Source organism: Hibiscus syriacus, unplaced genomic scaffold (assembly GCF_006381635.1).
Source record: "Hibiscus syriacus cultivar Baekdansim isolate YM2019G1 unplaced genomic scaffold, ASM638163v2 tig00111877_pilon, whole genome shotgun sequence".
Lineage (NCBI taxonomy): Eukaryota > Viridiplantae > Streptophyta > Magnoliopsida > Malvales > Malvaceae > Hibiscus > Hibiscus syriacus.
The window spans coordinates 2922085-2939994 of record NW_024063208.1 but is presented as its reverse complement, the minus strand read 5'-3'; the positions used below and the strand labels follow the sequence as shown (position 1 = coordinate 2939994).

Genomic DNA, 17910 nt, shown 5'->3' with positions numbered 1-17910 from the left:
CCCTCTACCTGACCCGATTTTTCGAGATAAAATCTGAATTCGATCCAAAATAATAAAAAAAAATTATTCAATAAAAATAATGATTTAATTGAAAAAATAATATAGAGTGGTATTATTGTAATTATTCCTAAATATATAAGATAAAATTATATTTTTTTAGAATCAAATATTTTCACCATAAACTCAAATCGACCCGACTCGAACCCGATTTAAGAAAAACTGACCCGATCAGTTCGGATCCATGCCTATCCCTAGGCCTAAACCAATTGTCAAATCAGAAGAGAAATTGTGTGCCGTCCATGTTACGGCATTTGGTTGGTCATTCCGAATGTTAGCATGACGGTGGTGGCGCGTTAAGTTAGCCGCAAAATACATCTCCCTCTGCCGGGGTTAAAAGTAGTAGTTATTCTTGAAACTAAAATTTCCAACACTGTTTTGTCTTTGGTGAAATGAAAATCGCAACGAGAGAATGACTGTCGCAACGAGAGTAATGAAAAATCGCAACGAGAGAATCGCAACGCGAAATGAAAATCGCAACGAGAGAATCGCAACGCGAAATGAAAATCGCAATGCGATTTTGGTTTCGCGTTGCGATTCTCTTGTTGCGATTTCATTTTTCTCGTTGCAGATAGTCATTTTCACGTTGCGATTTCATTTCTCGTTGCGACTCTTCTGCAAATTGAAACTTGAATGGATTGCATTACTTCAACCAAAAGACGAACAAAGACAAAGACAAATACTAACTTGAAAATCGCAACGAGAGAATAGCAACGCGAAATGAAAATCGCAACGAGAGAATCGCAACGCGAAATGAAATCTAAGTGAAATGGTTAATCTATTATTGAAATGACCAGTAAACTTATCATCAGTTTCAATATGAAAAACCTACAATAATGCAAAATTTCAAAATAAAAATAATTAAAAAAAACTAACCCTCGAGGTGATTTTCCATTTCTGAATATTGTGAGGGATTTCTGACCGTGAATGGTTGTGAGGGATTTCGCCGGAGATGGGGACGGAAATCTTCGGAGATGGGGACGGATTTCGCCGTAGAGAGTGAGAGATGGAGATGGGACTGAGTTGTGATTTTAGGTTTTAGGTTATGAGTTGCGATTACGGGATTTTGTCTTAATATTCGTTTTTGTAATTTGAAAATAAAATACGCGTAGCGATTATAATGGCGCTTTAAAAATCGCGTTGCGATTTACGGATACGCGTTTGCGATTTTACGTATTGTCGTTGCGATTTACGGATACGCGTTGCGATATACGGATACGCATTGCGATTTACGGATACGCGTTGCGATTTACAGATACACGTTGCGATTTACGGATACGCGTTGCGATTTATGTGTTCGCGTTGCGATTTCATATTCGCGTTGCGATTCTGGAAAATCGCAATGCGAATTTGTACTATCACATTGCGATTTTCAAGAATCGCGTTGCGATTTTGGAAACTGATTTGTGATTCTGGGGATCGCGTTGCGATTTTTATTTCGCGTTGCGATTTTGTTGGTCATTTTGGCAAATCCAAAAAGTTGGTTAAAATCGTATATTATAAGGCATTTTTGGTCACTAAGGCGATTTTCTCAAAAAAAATCTATTGAAAAAAAAGGTGATGAAGAAAATATGTCGGGAGTGTTACTAAAAAATGGTATGAATCAATAATTAGTTCATCTAGTGGGATGAAACACTAGATCTAGATTCCTTAAGCAATGTCAGAAGTTTAAATTTCGGAGTTTATGAATAGAAGATTAAGAGGATCACCCCATAATGAGTTCCCGTAAAACCCGATTCAAAATAATCGATTAATAGATCAAATATTGATGGTTAAACAAAAAAAATATATAGTATGAAATAGATTGAAATTAAAGAATAAAAAAGGTGATTTTCGATTTTTATGATATCTACTTTTGTAAATTGGGTAAATGGTATTGATACCTTTTCACGGATGTTGATATTAGTGAATTGATTTTAAATTTGATAAACTTTGAATCTCATTTTAGTACTTATACCTCGTCACTAGTATCAATGTTTATAAAATTGAATATAATTTTTGACATTTTTTTATAAGAACTATCTAATGATTAAAACCAATGTTTTCAAAATCGACAGTGAACCGGTGAATGTATTGGTTCACTGGTTTAATTAGGTTCAACTGCAGTTGAACCGAATTTTATATATATTTTTTTAATTTTACATAATATTCAAAGCAATATTAATATATATGTAACACTTTTTTTAAGTTTACAATATTAAAATGTATAAAAATATCACAAGTCATAACATGTATAAATGAAAAACCATAAAATCAAGTGAAATAAAATGATTCAAATCAACTACAACATAATATTTAAGGTAAAACATATTAATAATAATAATATATAACTATAATAAAAAAAAAATTGGGGCTTAAAAAATTATAACAAATGATGTCATTTGGTTTAATTGTTTTAAAAAAAAACAATCCCACATGGCTAAGAAACATAGAAGAGCATTCCAACTTACTATAATAATAGAGGTAATTTGACATTCAAAATCATGGAGCCTTTTGATTAGCACAAAGTGAGCTCAAATTTTAGGCTTCAATTGAGCTCCAATTTTAGGCTTCAATCGAACTTCTAAATTTTTTTTGAGTTCGAGCCTTTTCGATTTCAAGTTTTAATATTATATTTCGAGTTGATAATTTTTAGCTTGTGAGTTTTTGAGTCGAGTTGAGCTTACTTTTAAAGTTTTCGAGTTCGAGTCGAGCTCAGCAATACTCGAATTTGACTCGGCTCGTTGAACAAACGATGTCGTTTGGTTTAATTTTTTTTAAAGAAAAAAAGTGAACCGGCAGTTCAAATCGATTTTGTCGGTTTTCAGCCGATTCACCCTAATTTTCCCAGTTTTCAGCGGTTCTTCCGATTCTTTACCGATTTTGTGCTAATCCGGTTTTGGGAGTTAACCGGACCGGACAGACCACCGGTTCACGGTTCGACCGATCGAACCGGCCGATCCGGTCCGATTTTAATAACATTGATTAAAACTTTGAATCTCATTTTAGTACCAGAATTTATATTCATTTTAATTGAATTGATTTTTAATTTATAAATTTTGAATCTCATTTTAGTACTCATACCATTTTATGGATATTGATATTTGGTATTGATACCTTAACTTGAATATCGATACCTATATAAATTTTTAAGAACATCTGAAAAATCAAATGCAAAAATCATATGGATACCTATGAATACCTTCAATGTTTTGACCAAATTTCACTATTTCCCCAAACTTTTAAGATTTTGAGAGAAAGTACTACATGACAAATTTGACTTGTACGCATTGCTTCAAATATTAAAATTGGTTTAGTTGCTTGCTTGCCATGATAATTTATTTATTTACAAGTATACCTTTGGAATGTTTATGAATATGCTTGGTAAGTTAATTTTTTTTAATTCAGTTAAATGAATAGTATAATTTTATTACAATATTATTTTTTTTATTCAATAAAATTAATTATTATTATTAGTTGAAAAGAAATAATATATATTTTTAAAAACTAATAAATAGAATATATATATATATATATATGTAAAAAGTGAATTATTTTTGGAAATTTAACCAAATAAATGAAAAATAATTTCATATATGTTATTTTATTAAGCTAAATTGATTACACAATAGTATTTATTTATTTTAAATACTCTCAACCATTCGTCAATGAACGCTCAATCACTCTGTTATAGCCGTTGATGCTCGAACTTTTGACCTCTAAAAACAACAACTATATTTTAACCACCGAAATAAATTGGTCAATATAATAATTTATATATGTTAAAAAGATAGATTCTTCAATAGAAAAATAATTAAAACTTTGTTCAAACTCATATCATTTTCTCACTAATCACCTCGGCAACAATTAACAAAAATAAACAAACAAATAAAAAGTAGACCAAGTAATCAACATTTAATTATTCCCTTAATTAATTAATTAATTAAAATCAATCATTGTCACAATTATTTATTTATTTATTAAAAATATAACATTCTTTTAATTTCTCCCTCATTATTAATCCCCCCAAAATCAAAATTTCCCTTCTTTGTTCTAACAACTAGCTTAAATTTCCCAGCTTCCCTTTCAAAAATCCCAAAATTACCCATTCCGTTTAACTGAATTCCCTAATCTGGGTACCTATTATTTTGCACAAAAGACCAAAACTCTTTAATTTTAGAATTTTTTGGAATTCTTTTTGTTGTTGTTGTTGTTGTGTTTGAATGATCATGGGACTCACAGGTGATTCCAAGGGGCAATTGCTGAGTCAAGTAGCCGAGTTAGTGAAGGAGATATCTGGTTTACCAGAATCCAGAAACTCGTGTAAAAAAATGCATGGGAATTTGGTTCGTAGAATCAAGTTGTTGAGCCCTTTGTTTGAAGAGTTGAGAGACGGAAATGAGGAGTCGATGATTAAAATTGAAGAGATCAAAGGGTTTGAGCTACTTAAGGCTGCTTTGGATTCTACTAAAGAGCTTCTTCAATCTATTAATGGAGGAAGCAAGTTGTATCGGGTAATTTTCTTTTTCATTTTTTCCTTGTTGATTCTCTGTTTGTTTGTTGCGAAATTGAATGGAAGGAAAAAGGGTACATTTTGGGTATGTTTTGGGGACATGTGATGTTTGATGAAGGACGGGAAACAAGTCCAAAATTTTTGTTTGGTTGCTGAGAAAATTTAGTGTTAGGTGGGAGAAAAAACAGAGCTGGCTTTCTGGATCATGTAAAACTGACTGTTTGGAAAAAAGAAATTCTTGTTGACTTAGGTTTGTATGCTATGAATTTTTATCTTGAATGGAAACTTTTTCACATTTTTTTCTAAGAACTATCTAACTTAAGATGATTTCATTCGATGACTCAATTAAAATATTGTTATATCCGCCTCTCCGGAGTCATTCCATCTCGCACGTTGTACAGGCATGATTAAGAGATCAGTTACAAAATATAGTTCTATCATCATATATTTATATTGAGTTTATTTCAAAATGAGTAGTTTAAACTTTTTGTTATTGGCACTGATGCTTTGTATATGTTCTATTGATGAATCAGGTCCTCGATAGAGATTTGTATGTTGTCCATGGAACGTTGTTAAAATTGAAAATCTGGTTGATTTTGTCGTATGAGTTTCTGCCTTTCGAGTGTTTTCGGAGTTATTGTTTTTATTCGACACTATTGATTTCGGGGATTTGCTTTTGAGTTTGTCAATGGAAGTTCCATATTGTTATCACAAACCTACTATCTCTTTGTTAGGAGCTGTGTATGATTGTAATATTTTTACGACGGAGTTCAATGAAATGAAAATCGTCCACATTTTACTCGATTGGCAAATTCATTAAGGCCAGAAACAAGTTAGGTTGGATTCTCCGAGTTTCTGCATGTCGTATTGTCATCTTTTTCCTTCAAGATCAGTAGAAAAAAGTTGGGTCTTTTCGTCCTTTATATTTATGTTGTAATTATTCATTGAGACGAGTTCTGCATTACTTTTTGCAGGCCCTTCAAATGGACCAGATAGCATATAAGTTCCAAGAAATAACGGAAGCCATTGAAGCGGCTTTGAATGAGATTCCTTACAATAATCTCGATATATCGGAGGAAGTCCAGGAGCAGGTACTTTTCCATGAAAATTTTACGGAAAATTGAACTGTTCGTTCTTGTCTTTCCTTTGTTTGAATTGTTCCCTGCACATTTAGGATGAACTTATATGTCCTGTTTGTATTTTTCTTGTTGAACTTCGCCAAATAAAGAGAGGGGAAGACTCGGACTTCGTTAACTTGTCTGACGTATTCTCTTTCTTATCAGATTGAACTTGTTCATACACAATTCAGACGAGCAAAAGCGAGACCGGACTCACCTGATTTGCAACTAGAACATGATTTAGCAGTAGCGCAGAAAGAAAAAGATCCAGACCCTGCAGTTCTCAAAAGACTTTCAGATAAGTTTCATCTAAGGACAATCAATGATCTAACGAAAGAGTCAGTCGCTTTCCACGAGCTGGTTATTGCAAGTGGTGGAGATCCGGGTAAGCGCTTCGAGGAGATGGCATCGTTGCTCAAGAAGCTTAAAGATTATGTTCTGACTGAAAACCCTGAAGCTGACACCTCCGAGGGTGAAAAAGGCTTGATGAAACACAGGTCACCAGTTATCCCGGATGATTTCCGGTGCCCGATATCTTTGGAGTTGATGAAAGACCCTGTAATTGTCTCCACTGGACAGGTTAGTCGGGAAAATGCATCCGTAAATTTTATTATTATTATTAAGAAATAAAACTTGGATATTCTAATCTTGTCACCTCCAGTATTCTGAACTATTTTGCTTTCTTTTGCAGACATATGAAAGATCTTGTATTCAGAAATGGTTAGATGCGGGGCACAAGACGTGTCCGAAAACACAGCAGACACTATCGCACACTGCCCTTACGCCAAACTATGTTTTAAAAAGTCTCATAGCTTTGTGGTGCGAGAGCAACGGCATAGAGCTTCCTAAGAACCAAGGAACGTGTAGAAGCAGTGCCTCAGACTGCGACCGTACTGCCATCGTTGCTTTATTGGAAAAACTGGCAAATGGAAATTCAGAACAACAAAGAGCAGCCGCCGGCGAACTCAGGTTATTGGCAAAAAGAAATGCAGATAATAGGGTGTGTATCGCTGAGGCAGGATCCATACCGCTTCTTGTTGAATTATTGTCCTCCACAGATCCTCGAACTCAGGAGCATGCCGTGACGGCTCTTCTCAACCTTTCCATTAATGACAGCAACAAGGGTGGCATCGTTAATGCAGGAGCTATACCCGATATAGTTGATGTCTTAAAAAATGGCAGCATGGAGGCTAGAGAAAATGCTGCCGCTACCCTTTTCAGTTTATCTGTTATAGATGAGTACAAGGTAGCTATCGGTGCCGCCGGTGCTATTCCCGCCCTTATAAAGCTTCTTTGTGAAGGGTCTCCGAGAGGAAAGAAAGATGCTGCAACTGCCATTTTCAATCTCTCGATCTTTCAGGGAAACAAGGTTAGGGCTGTTAGAGCTGGTATCGTGCCGCCATTGATGAGACTACTGAAGGATGCTGGAGGTGGGATGGTGGATGAAGCATTGGCAATTCTCGCCATTCTTGCGAGCCATCAAGAAGGGAAGGTCGCCATCGGTCAGGCTGACCCTATTCCCGTTTTACTGGAAGTCATACGGACCGGTTCTCCACGTAACCGAGAGAATGCCGCTGCCATACTGTGGTCACTTTGCACCGGTAATATAGAGCAATTAAAAACAGCCAAGGAACTCAGTGCTGAGGAGGCACTAAAGGACTTGTCGGAAAGTGGTACCGACAGAGCAAAGAGAAAAGCCGGAAGCATCTTGGAACTTTTCCAACGACTTGAAGTGAAGGAAGACCCGGTTTCTTTGTGAAATCCATGCTATATAATTTTTTGTTCAAACAGCTCGTACATGGACAGATGGAACTCGTTTTACCGGAGATTTAACCAGCAGAATATTCGAAAGAGCAGCGAAATTTGAACTCGTAGCTGCCTTGCTCATCTGCAACTCTCCACATATTTAAACAAAAAGGCCGTTGCCAGCTGCTGATTATATAATTATGGGGTTTGATGAAGTTTAGGGTTTGTGGTATATATAAAATTACATTTAGCATGAAGGATGGCCAGCGTTTATTGTAAGATGATGATTTGTTGTTAGAGAAACAGCTATATACTTGGGATCTTTGAATTGCTTGATAATGTAATATTGAGTCTGTAAATTCTTTTACTGCAACATTCTTGAAATTTTAGTCTTTGCATGTACGGGTCTTCAAACGATTAATTTGATTATCGTTTGAATTGAACTAGTTAAAATTGAATTAGTTAATTTTTTCCTTTTAATTGTTAACCGAATATTTTTCTAAAAATATCAATTAAATTATACAAAGTTTGGTTATTTCAGTTGGCGATCAAATTAATAAAAAAATTATTTAGATTAATTTGAGCTAAGCAGAGTACTTTTTTTTTAAATTTATGTTAAAATTTGATAGGGTCTTAAGTAAAATGAAAAAAAAAATTACTCTACAAAGCTCAAATTAATCAATGTAATAGATTTGAATATTTAAGTAATGTCAGAGGTTCGAATCCTGATGTTTGTGTATAGAGCAAATTGGGTTGGGAGGGTCGCCCCCATAATAAGCCTCTGCAAAACCTGATCTGGATTAGTCGGTTAATAGATTGAATACTAGTGGATAATTTAAAAAAATTGATAGTCTTGCAAGTTTAATATATTATAGTTAAAAAATAATTGAGTCTTAATTCTTCATGGATTTAAGCTTAAAATATACATGTGATATATATAATATATAATATATTAAATATTTTTGATTAATTAGTTAATTTTTTAATCAAATTAATTAATAATTGAATTTTGAAAAATTTCTTAATCTATTACTTACTCAAAATTAGGGGTGTTCGTTGTTCAATTTTAATCGAATTAATCAATAAAAAAATTTAAAGTTTTTTTAACTGTTAACCGCTCTAGATCTAATTAAACAATCGATTAACAAAACTAAATTTAATTTGATCAATTAATTCAGCTATAATTGTCGCGACCGCTTTTCTGGTTGGGCCCGAAATTGGGCTTCGACTTGAATTGATTGATTTAGAGTCGCCACCGACCATTTTAAAACGAATTTAGGTGGGTCGGACACTATCTTACCTGATCTGCGTTTTACCCGAAACGTGTCGGGTTCGAGAGTCGGTTACGGTCATGGAAGGATTAGCGCAATTGAACTGCCCTTTCGGTACCAATTAATTTGTCGATTGTCTTTAATTGCGAAAATTAAAAAATTTAAATTGAATTTTAAAACGTTCGATTCAAATTACTTACTTTTTATTGGTTGAAATTCCTCTAAAAAGTCAAAAAGAATGCTTAGATTATAAGAATAAAAATAAATAAATATTAAATAAAATGAGGAAAAAAGGTTAAAAAAAGGTTTAAAAAATTAGAACTAAATAAATAAAATTATGTTAACAGTAAGAATAATTAAAAAAAGAAATAAAATAAAATAAAAATTATTAAAAGGGCTAATAAATTAATAATGAAAATGAAATAAAATAAAATTAAAAGAAAAAAAAGAAAATTCTAATTAAAGGATTAAATTGAAAGGAACTAAACATTAAAGGTTTAATTGACATTAATTACGGGCTACAAGAAAAAAAATAAGAATTTAGAGTGGTTCAATTGCAAAAAAGATAAATTATTAATAGGATCAAATTGTTACAAATTAAAGTACACATAAATAATCACAATGACCACAAAAAATATGAAACAATGCTTTTCACGTAAGAAATGTTGGAAGGATTTATGAACCTTTTTCACCAGCTGAGCGATTCAAAGCCGCAGAGACTTGTCTGACGGATCACTGCAATTCCAACTGCATATCCATGCAGGCTTCCAACATCTCCTGCATGTGGCTCATGCCCTGCTGGAGTCTGCCCATATAAGCTCTTAAATCATTAATCATCTCCCATTCTTGAGCCAAATGAAATTTGCTGGGATGCAGGATCTCTCCAGTGCCGGTTATTGTTCAACCAAACGAAGAACACTCGCTTGGTTATCCCAACTTCCTCGCAGGAGCGTTGTATCTCTGCATCCCCCAGCAATAAGAAAAAGATGTCACATGACGATGACAACGAATTGAATGACGAAAATATGGACAAGTTCTACGCTCTCATCAACAACATTCGCGAGGCTCATGATCATTTTATCACGAACAACACCTCATCAGCAGCAGCGAAGATCGTGAAAAATGACGCCGATGCTGTAAATGATAGGAGCGAAAGCTTGAAGAAGATCAAGAGAAGCAAGCTGTAGCGTGGGACTGGAGCCCCTCGTTTCGATCTTACTCTTTCACTGTAGAGGGTTCATCGATATATATATATATATTAGAACAACAGCGGGAGCGTAGGTGTAAAAGCTAGGGCAAGCGAAGTTTGATTGTAGGTTGGGAGATGGGGTGTGCGGATCACAGTGTCGGTGTGCCGAAATGAAGTGATTGGGTGGACTGCAATTTGGGACGGAGGGCTTCAAGTGGTCCTTTCGACTTATTAACACCTTGCTTTCCTAGTGCCCAATCGTTTATAAATTTCCTGAATTCTCTGTTATCTGTTATGGAGTTTGTTGAGCTTCACTCGGTTGGTGAAAATGTGGGAGTAATGGAATGGATAGGTGGGGTAGTGGGTTATTGTTGTTGAGATAATGGTGGGGGGTTGGATCTTGTTGGACCTATAAACAAAAAAAACAAAAAAAATGAAAAAATATATAATAATAATAATAATAATAATAATAAATAAATTTTAATAATAAAAATAAAAATATAAGACCCGATCAAAAACGGGTCAAACAATAAACATCCTTAATTTCAAGTCAATAATACCAATAATTAAATCAAATAAATACTGATTTGAAAGAATGAAATTAAGTTTAAATAATTTAATTAATAAAAAAATATTATCTCGAAACTAAAATCTTAATGCTTACATAATTTATTTACTTTTAGGTTTAAATATAAAATAAGTACCTAAATTATAGCGGTTTTCACGAATATGTATTTAAATTATTTTTTGAATAATCCCGATATCTAACGTTACAAATTTTATCACTTTAGGTACTTGCACCGTTAAATGTGTTAATTTTCTCTGTTAAGTGACATGTATCACAATCAAATAATTTTAAAATTTATTTAAAAAATATTATTCTATTTATAAAAAACCCTAATTTCTCTTAAATTACAAAAAAACCTCAAAAACTCTAAAATTCTCAAATCCTCATCCTAACCCTCAGTCGTTGCTCTTTTATATCTCGACCATTGTCGACGACGTAATTCCTTTTATCTTCCTAATTATAAGTCGACGTAGTTATTGTCACTTGAACGTCAGAATCGCGATCCCCTGTTAATCAATCACATTTTTGTAGTATTTTGGTCTTCGAGAGGGTGAGATTGGGTGGAACTTCATCGAAAGGGCAACGGCTTATGTGGGTTTAGGGGTCGAAATAAAAGTTTTCAGTTATTTCAAAATTTTCTATCTATCTTAAAATATAATTTTAAATAAAATTTTTAAGATTATCAAATTGTGTCATGTGTTATTTAACGACCTAAAATGATAATTTCTAACGTTTTACGCCATAATTATTCAAAATTTAGTTTAACCTATTAGTGAAAAGCGCAAACACATATTTTATATTTAAACCTTATTTTTATTATTAAAAAAAAATCCAAAATAAAATATATTATAAAATCCACAGTGAACTTAGCCAATAGCCAGTTGCGAGCAAGTTAAAATGGCGGCACTGTCATCCCTCCACCACATCTCCGCCACTCTATCTCTCCTCGGCCTCGCCAAGCCGTCCCTTTCCTCCACTCCTTTCCGTCGCCTCCCTCCGATCACCTCTTCTTCTTTACAATTCAACATAAAATTTGCTCCTCCAACCCCCAAACCCAAACCCAGACCCCCACCCAACCTCAAATCCGACGCCGTTCTCGACGCCGACTCCGAATCCCCTCCCAATGGCCAGTTCTTCATCCCCTGGATCGTCCGCGGCGAGGACGGTAACCTCAAGCTCCAAGCCCACCCCCCTGCAAGTTTTATCAACGCGCTTGCTGATGCTAAAACTCAAAAGCCCAAAAAGAAGGTCGCCAAGGAGGTGAAGAAGAAAAAAGAGGTTTCGGCTGTTGGTGCTGCCGGTATCGAGCAGCCGGCGCCATCTCCCAAGCTTTCCAAGGCTGCTAGAAGGTTTTATAATGAAAATTTTAGGGACCCTCCTCAAAGGTTAAGTAAAGTCTTGGCTGCCGCTGGAGGTAAATTACCTTTGACTGTTCTTTTAGTTTCAATTGCAATATTGGGTATCTGTTGAATACCGAAATCGAATTTACTTGATATAGTTTGGAAGACAAGTCGAGCTCGAATGGCTGAGCTGAGACTGAGTTCGACTGGATCACTCGAAAACTCGTGAGCTTAAATTTGTCATGCTTAACTCAAACATGAAATCAAAAATTGAAGTTCAACTCGAATTTAAAAAGAAAAACTTGAATTCTAAATATTCTCATTCGAATCTAAACTTACATACATGAAATTTTGTATTACACTTTTTTAAAAGACAACAATAATTTAATATAAAAGATAAAAAATTTAATATATTATTTTTTTGAGTTGATAGGTAGTTCTTCACCTCCTGTATCAATTAGCTCAATTCGGCTCATTAAAAACTCGAATGTCCATTTGATTAGAGTGTTGAGCGAGTCGAATTCGAGTAACTTACGATCTGTCTCGTCCCATTTATATCCCTAGATATAGTTACATGAAGAACTGATATATATGTATATATATTAAGAAACTTTTGTACGTGATTCTGAATGGTTTTTAATTAATTTATTTTTAGGGGCTCAATTGAAATATTGGGTATTTATGTAGCAACCGAACATATTAACTTGCAGAACTGATATTCTAAAACAATGTCTGGAGTTTAAAAACTCAAAAAAGAATTGGTTTTGGAATGAATGCTTGTCACCTGCCCATTTGATTAAATGTGTTAATTTAGTATTATTTTCAAAATTTATTATTGAGTTTTTTTGGTAACATGTACTAAACTTATTACCTTTTAAGTTGATATCTATACATTAATGGTAGGTTTTTATAAATTTCAAAAGTGATTCTGAATGCTGTAGCAAAAAGAAACTAGCAAAAGCATCAACCAGAGGAAAGCCTTAATGCTTTTATTTTTAGTCAATTGTTATTTTTTTAACTCCACTATCAGTGGATGTGTTTATAGTTCTTTGTAGATGCTTATTGTGAATTGTGTGTTGAACTGTTGATATATATGCATGTATAATACATATTGGAATTTAATGGTTGTGTTACTAGTGGCATCGAGGCGTGGAAGTGAAGAGCTTATTTTTAATGGCAAGGTGACTGTTAATGGTTCAGTGTGCAATGCTCCTCAGGTAGGTTCTGGCTCTCAGTCGGTTTGTTGATAAAGTGGATACTTTACCAATCTATTCTTTTATCATCGATATGAATCTCTTGAGCGATTGCAGCATAAATGAAGCAAGTGGAGCAATAGAATTTGTACAAATGTTGTGGGAAGTCTAACTTGTTCGTTATTCTTTTATAGAGGTTTTATGGCACCCCTGGGCTATTTTCTTTGTGATGTTCAGCTATGGCTGCTCAAATTTCTATAGGCCTTATATTTATGTAACCTTTGTATGGCCCGGACTTATATACTTTTTATGCGATAATTTGCAGACTCGAGTTGATCCCTCAAAAGATATTATTTATGTCAATGGGAACCGCCTTCCTAAAAAGCTGCCACCAAAGGTGTATCTTGCCCTAAACAAGCCCAAAGGGTTCGTATCCAGTACTGAACCACGATTTGCATTTAATGGCTTTTCATGTTTTGTGCTTCAATTAAATCTCTGTCTAATGCAATCATGTTATTGCAGTTGTATTTGCTCATCCGGGGAGAAAGAGTTCAAATCTGCCCTTGATCTGTTTGAGGATTATTTAAAGACGTGGGTATGTTGATGTTGCAAGTTTAAAAGTATGATTCCTAGTCTCAATTTTATTTACAGCTACGACTATGGATGCTTAGAAGATTCACTCTTGTCAATTTTGCGATCGTTGAGTTCTATTTATTTGTATAGTCTGTAAACTTGTAAGAAGTTAGTGTGCTTTTCCAGGACAAAATAAATCCAGGATCTCCGAAGCCACGATTATTCACAGTTGGCCGACTTGATGTTGCTACAACTGGCTTAATTATTGTGACCAATGATGGTATGCATTTTGCCTGCATATATTCCCATCCTTAAGCTTAAATACCCTGTCTTGCCTACATATATATTACCGTTTCCCCTTTTGGAATTTGTTGTCTGTTTTAGGAGATTTTGCTCAAAAGCTTTCACATCCTTCATCGAACTTAACTAAAGAGTAAGATTCTTCATATTTTATTCTCTGTTCATATTGCGATTCTTATATAGGTTTATTTGTAGACTTATGTTCTGTCCCTTGCCGCAATGTAACTATAGATACATCGCGACAATTGATGGTGAAGTACGGAAGCGGCACTTAATTGCCATCAGTGAAGGGACAGAAATTGAAGGTGTTCTTTGCGTCCCGGATTCGGTGGAATTACTTCCAAAGCAACCAGATTTGTCTAGACCTCGCATTCGTATTGTGGTATTGATTTCTTTCAACATCCAATTTCAAAAATGCCAATGTGTTATGAATTGGTTTTGTAACCTTTGATAATTTGAATAATTTTGAGCCTTTCCTCTTGGATTCTTTGTGGCTAGATATTTAAGTATGCTTAGATTTGATGGTTGACTTATAGTGCTAGTTTCTCCCCTTTTGCTAAAACTGTATTGCAGGTTCATGAAGGGAGGAATCATGAGGTCCGTGAACTCGTGAAGAATGCCGGCCTTGAGGTCAATGTCTTTTTTTCAAGACATTCACTCATGTAGTAAAAATGGCTTATTACTTTTGCTAGACTGATTGAATTTACATAGGCATGGACCGTTTAGGACGTAAAATTGTTTCACAAGAGAAATAGCTGGTAATATGAAAATTATTGTTTCTTTGGGATGATAGGCTTATGAAACCATTTGATCTTCCGTTGATAAAGTTTCACTGGCTACTTCATTTGTTTCTTCATATTTATCTTTAACTTATTGATTCGTCTTATCATAATGATTTCTAAGGATATTTATGTTTTCTTTTTTCAGATTCATTCGTTGAAGCGTTTACGCATCGGTGGTTTCAGGCTTCCAGCAGATCTCGGGTACAATTTCTGATAATTCCACTTTTTACATTAGCTTCTCAGGGTGCCTTTATTTTGCGCACTTCCCCTTCTTTCCTTCATTGTCTAATCACTCTCCTAAAGTTGGCTTCATCACATGGATATAATTTGATAGCAGCAAAGTAAGCTAACTATTGAACCGATAACCATCCATTATACGTACTCGGAGCTTAGCTAGTTTTTATATATACAGGTTAGGATCCACTTACAGAGAGTGAATTTTTTTAGTTTTATACAGATTTAGGACCGTTGGATGTGTGGAAATAGAAGCCTGAGATTAACTCATTGTTTTTTCAATGAATATCTTCTCACTTCCTACTGTTAATTTCAGTCGTCAATTTTCACTCATCCAACAGTCCTAAATCTGTGTAAAACTAAAGTTTTACACTCTGTAATTGGATCTATCCCCATATATATACAAGGCGTTACTTGGAGGGTCTAATAGTTCAAATCTTAGCATTTGAAACGTCTTCCCTTATCCTTAGGTTGAGGCCTTATTTGTACCAAAAGTGCCAACTTTTGAGCCAATTTTCCTGCTGATTTTACATCCTTATAATAGCATTTGCAATTGTAATGGACTTTTGCACTTAATTTTTCCAGTTTCCGAATTTTTCTTAATTTGAGAAGAAAAAAACAACTGTTTTCCTTTTTGATCTGCCTCATAATGTGGTAAGGTAAACCATGTTTTTCAATCAGATTATTTAATGATAACCAAAAACTGTTCCTGAGACAAGCTTTTGTAGATGAGTAAAAGTTAAAACAATGTGACACTTGTTTATCTTCCCAATTAGCCAACTTTGATGTATCCTGTGGTTATTAAGATCGGTTCGTGTTTCGCCTGCTAGCTTTTGCATATAAGATTATTCGAGGAATTAAATTTTAGTTTAGTTACATATATGCGTGATGGATTACGGCGAATGTGTTGTTACGTGCAGGTTAGGGAAGCATATCGAGCTAAAACAGAGCGACCTTCGTGCAATGGGTTGGAAGAGTTAAAGCAGTCGCTGCTTCAGCGTAAGCATATTGGAAGGCTCGCTGCTACATCGGAAGCATCTGCCTTCCGTTTGGTCTTCAATGGGAGTCGGGAGAGGTTTGATCTGATATTTAAGGATAAACCATTCGAGTGAGAGCATCTGAACTGATTCCTTCATTCATGGCAACAATATATGAGTTAAGACTTGTCATTTGGATGAATGTTGCAGGAAGATCCCATTATGTATTATCGTTATTATTATCTGGAAAAGCCATAATTCTTGATTTACGACAGTCTTGAAACAATTTTGTGTAAGACCTTTATAGTCCAAGCTTCCTTTTAAATTGTCTTTTTAGCCCGAACAATTTTACTTAAAAGACTTCAATTTATTTTATCCATTTAAATAAATTAGTTATGGTAAAATTACCTTTTTCATAATTAAATAGTTTTACACAGTCTACTTAAAACTCATAACAACTTAATTTCGTAAGAATATATGTAAAAAGAAAATTTAATCATATGTATTTATAGCAACAGCGAAAAAGTTTATTGTTTGAAAAAAAGGTTTATTGTTTGAAAGACAGTGTTTGATTCTTTTGGAGAAGAAAAAAAGGTAATGAGATGAATTATAAGACGGCGGCTGTTTCATGAATTTATAAGTACCTAATTGAATTAATAAGTACTGAAAATCAAGTTCAGGAATTTAATTAGGTACCTAATTGAACAATAAAAATTTGAAGTACCAAATTGAATCTTGAAGCTAAATTCAAATAAATAATAGTACCCTTTATTAAAGTAATAAATTCTTTAATAAGACCCACTAATTATACACAATCCTTTAAGAATTGAGTGTAATTATAATGTTTTAATAAAAAAATCTATTTATTTGCATATTAAAAAAATCTAATTATTTGTGGCTTTCAAAAGACATCCTTAGAGAAAACTTTTTTTTTGACAATTCCTTAGAGAAAACTTGTCCATTCATATTACTTACCTTGTAAATTGAGAAAATATATATGGTAAAGTTTACAAGTGAAAATATTAAAACTGCATATATATTTGAATGCTTGATTTGATGTAATTATAAAATTTAATTTGTAATATAATTATTTATTAGATGAAAATTATTTAGCTAATTAGATTGTTGCATCATATGTTAATTAAAAATTAAGTTTATGAGTTTAATTGGAGAAAAATTATAAGTACTAAATTGAACTAAGAAACCAGGTTAAGATATCAAATTGGATTAAAAATTAAACTAAGGTACCCAATTGAATAAAAAAGATCTTTAAGTATCAAATTTAATCTTCAAGCTAAATTCAGATAAATAATACCCTTATTAAGGTAATAATTTCTTTATCAAATTCGTGTACGGATATAATAAAAATAAAATCCATTTAATAAAATTAGTCAAAAATAACGAAAAGAAAAATAAAGGTTTATTAGACAAAAATGTGTTATGTTATAATGTATCCATTCACAAAAGAATAAATATGAATAAATGGGAAAATTATAAGTCAACAGCTGGGTTCGAACCTGCACGGCCGTAGCCCAACAGATTTCAAGTAGCCGGTTTTACCAGTCGGATATATCTGCCTGAATTTTTACAGCTAGTTAAACAAATGAATTACTATTAGTATAGCACTAAAAAATGAATTTTGCTTTTCAAATGACATAGCTCCATTGATAAAATTGATGTTATAATATTTTAAATATTCCGAGTTTAAATATGTTTGAATAAAATAATTTTAGATGTGATATTTTATGTGTTATAATTAGTTTAAGTATTGTATTAATAACTTATTAAACATAATCAATGGTAAAAGTGAATGATGTTTTTTTTAGAGATTTCGGGTTTGAATAGTTGTCTTTGTAAGATGTGCGTACTCTGTTAATGGCTAAGAAAGATTCTGAACATATACTATTACTTGTAATCACCTCAAATTATTAAAAAAATATTGTATTAATTTAAATTTTGACTTTTTTTAAAAAAAAATTCAAAAATAGGTTCTTACAATATGCCACTTTATTCATCTATGCACTTAAAATAGTTTTGGGTAAACTACAGAAATGGTCAATTTCGTTTGAG

At 33.5% G+C, this 17910-nt stretch overlaps 2 protein-coding genes across 2 annotated transcripts; both read left to right on the top strand.

The window, feature by feature from the left end:
• The first annotated feature begins 4096 nt into the window (after positions 1–4096).
• Positions 4097–7733, top strand: LOC120172723 (U-box domain-containing protein 14-like). The gene is made up of 4 exons (XM_039180119.1): positions 4097–4550; positions 5524–5640; positions 5833–6246; positions 6359–7733. The coding sequence occupies exons 1-4, from the start codon at positions 4260–4262 to the stop codon at positions 7424–7426; spliced, it is 1890 nt and encodes a 629-aa protein (XP_039036050.1). The 5' UTR covers positions 4097–4259; the 3' UTR covers positions 7427–7733.
• A 3600-nt stretch (positions 7734–11333) lies between these two features.
• Positions 11334–16152, top strand: LOC120172631 (putative ribosomal large subunit pseudouridine synthase SVR1, chloroplastic). The gene is made up of 10 exons (XM_039180043.1): positions 11334–11855; positions 12919–12998; positions 13300–13400; positions 13497–13569; positions 13734–13827; positions 13932–13980; positions 14079–14229; positions 14421–14477; positions 14775–14830; positions 15784–16152. The coding sequence occupies exons 1-10, from the start codon at positions 11339–11341 to the stop codon at positions 15842–15844; spliced, it is 1239 nt and encodes a 412-aa protein (XP_039035974.1). The 5' UTR covers positions 11334–11338; the 3' UTR covers positions 15845–16152.
• The last annotated feature ends 1758 nt before the right edge of the window (positions 16153–17910 follow it).

Excerpts from the sequence above, each read along its gene's own strand:
- LOC120172723 (XM_039180119.1), top strand. The coding sequence starts at position 4,260 with ATGATCATGGGACTCACAGGTGATTCCAAGGGGCAATTGCTGAGTCAA. Across the intron at positions 5,641-5,832 it reads CGGAGGAAGTCCAGGAGCAG|ATTGAACTTGTTCATACACA; the intron begins GTACTTTTCCAT and ends CTTTCTTATCAG. Across the intron at positions 6,247-6,358 it reads TAATTGTCTCCACTGGACAG|ACATATGAAAGATCTTGTAT; the intron begins GTTAGTCGGGAA and ends TTTCTTTTGCAG.
- LOC120172631 (XM_039180043.1), top strand. The coding sequence starts at position 11,339 with ATGGCGGCACTGTCATCCCTCCACCACATCTCCGCCACTCTATCTCTC. Across the intron at positions 13,570-13,733 it reads AGGATTATTTAAAGACGTGG|GACAAAATAAATCCAGGATC; the intron begins GTATGTTGATGT and ends GTGCTTTTCCAG. Across the intron at positions 13,828-13,931 it reads AATTATTGTGACCAATGATG|GAGATTTTGCTCAAAAGCTT; the intron begins GTATGCATTTTG and ends TGTCTGTTTTAG.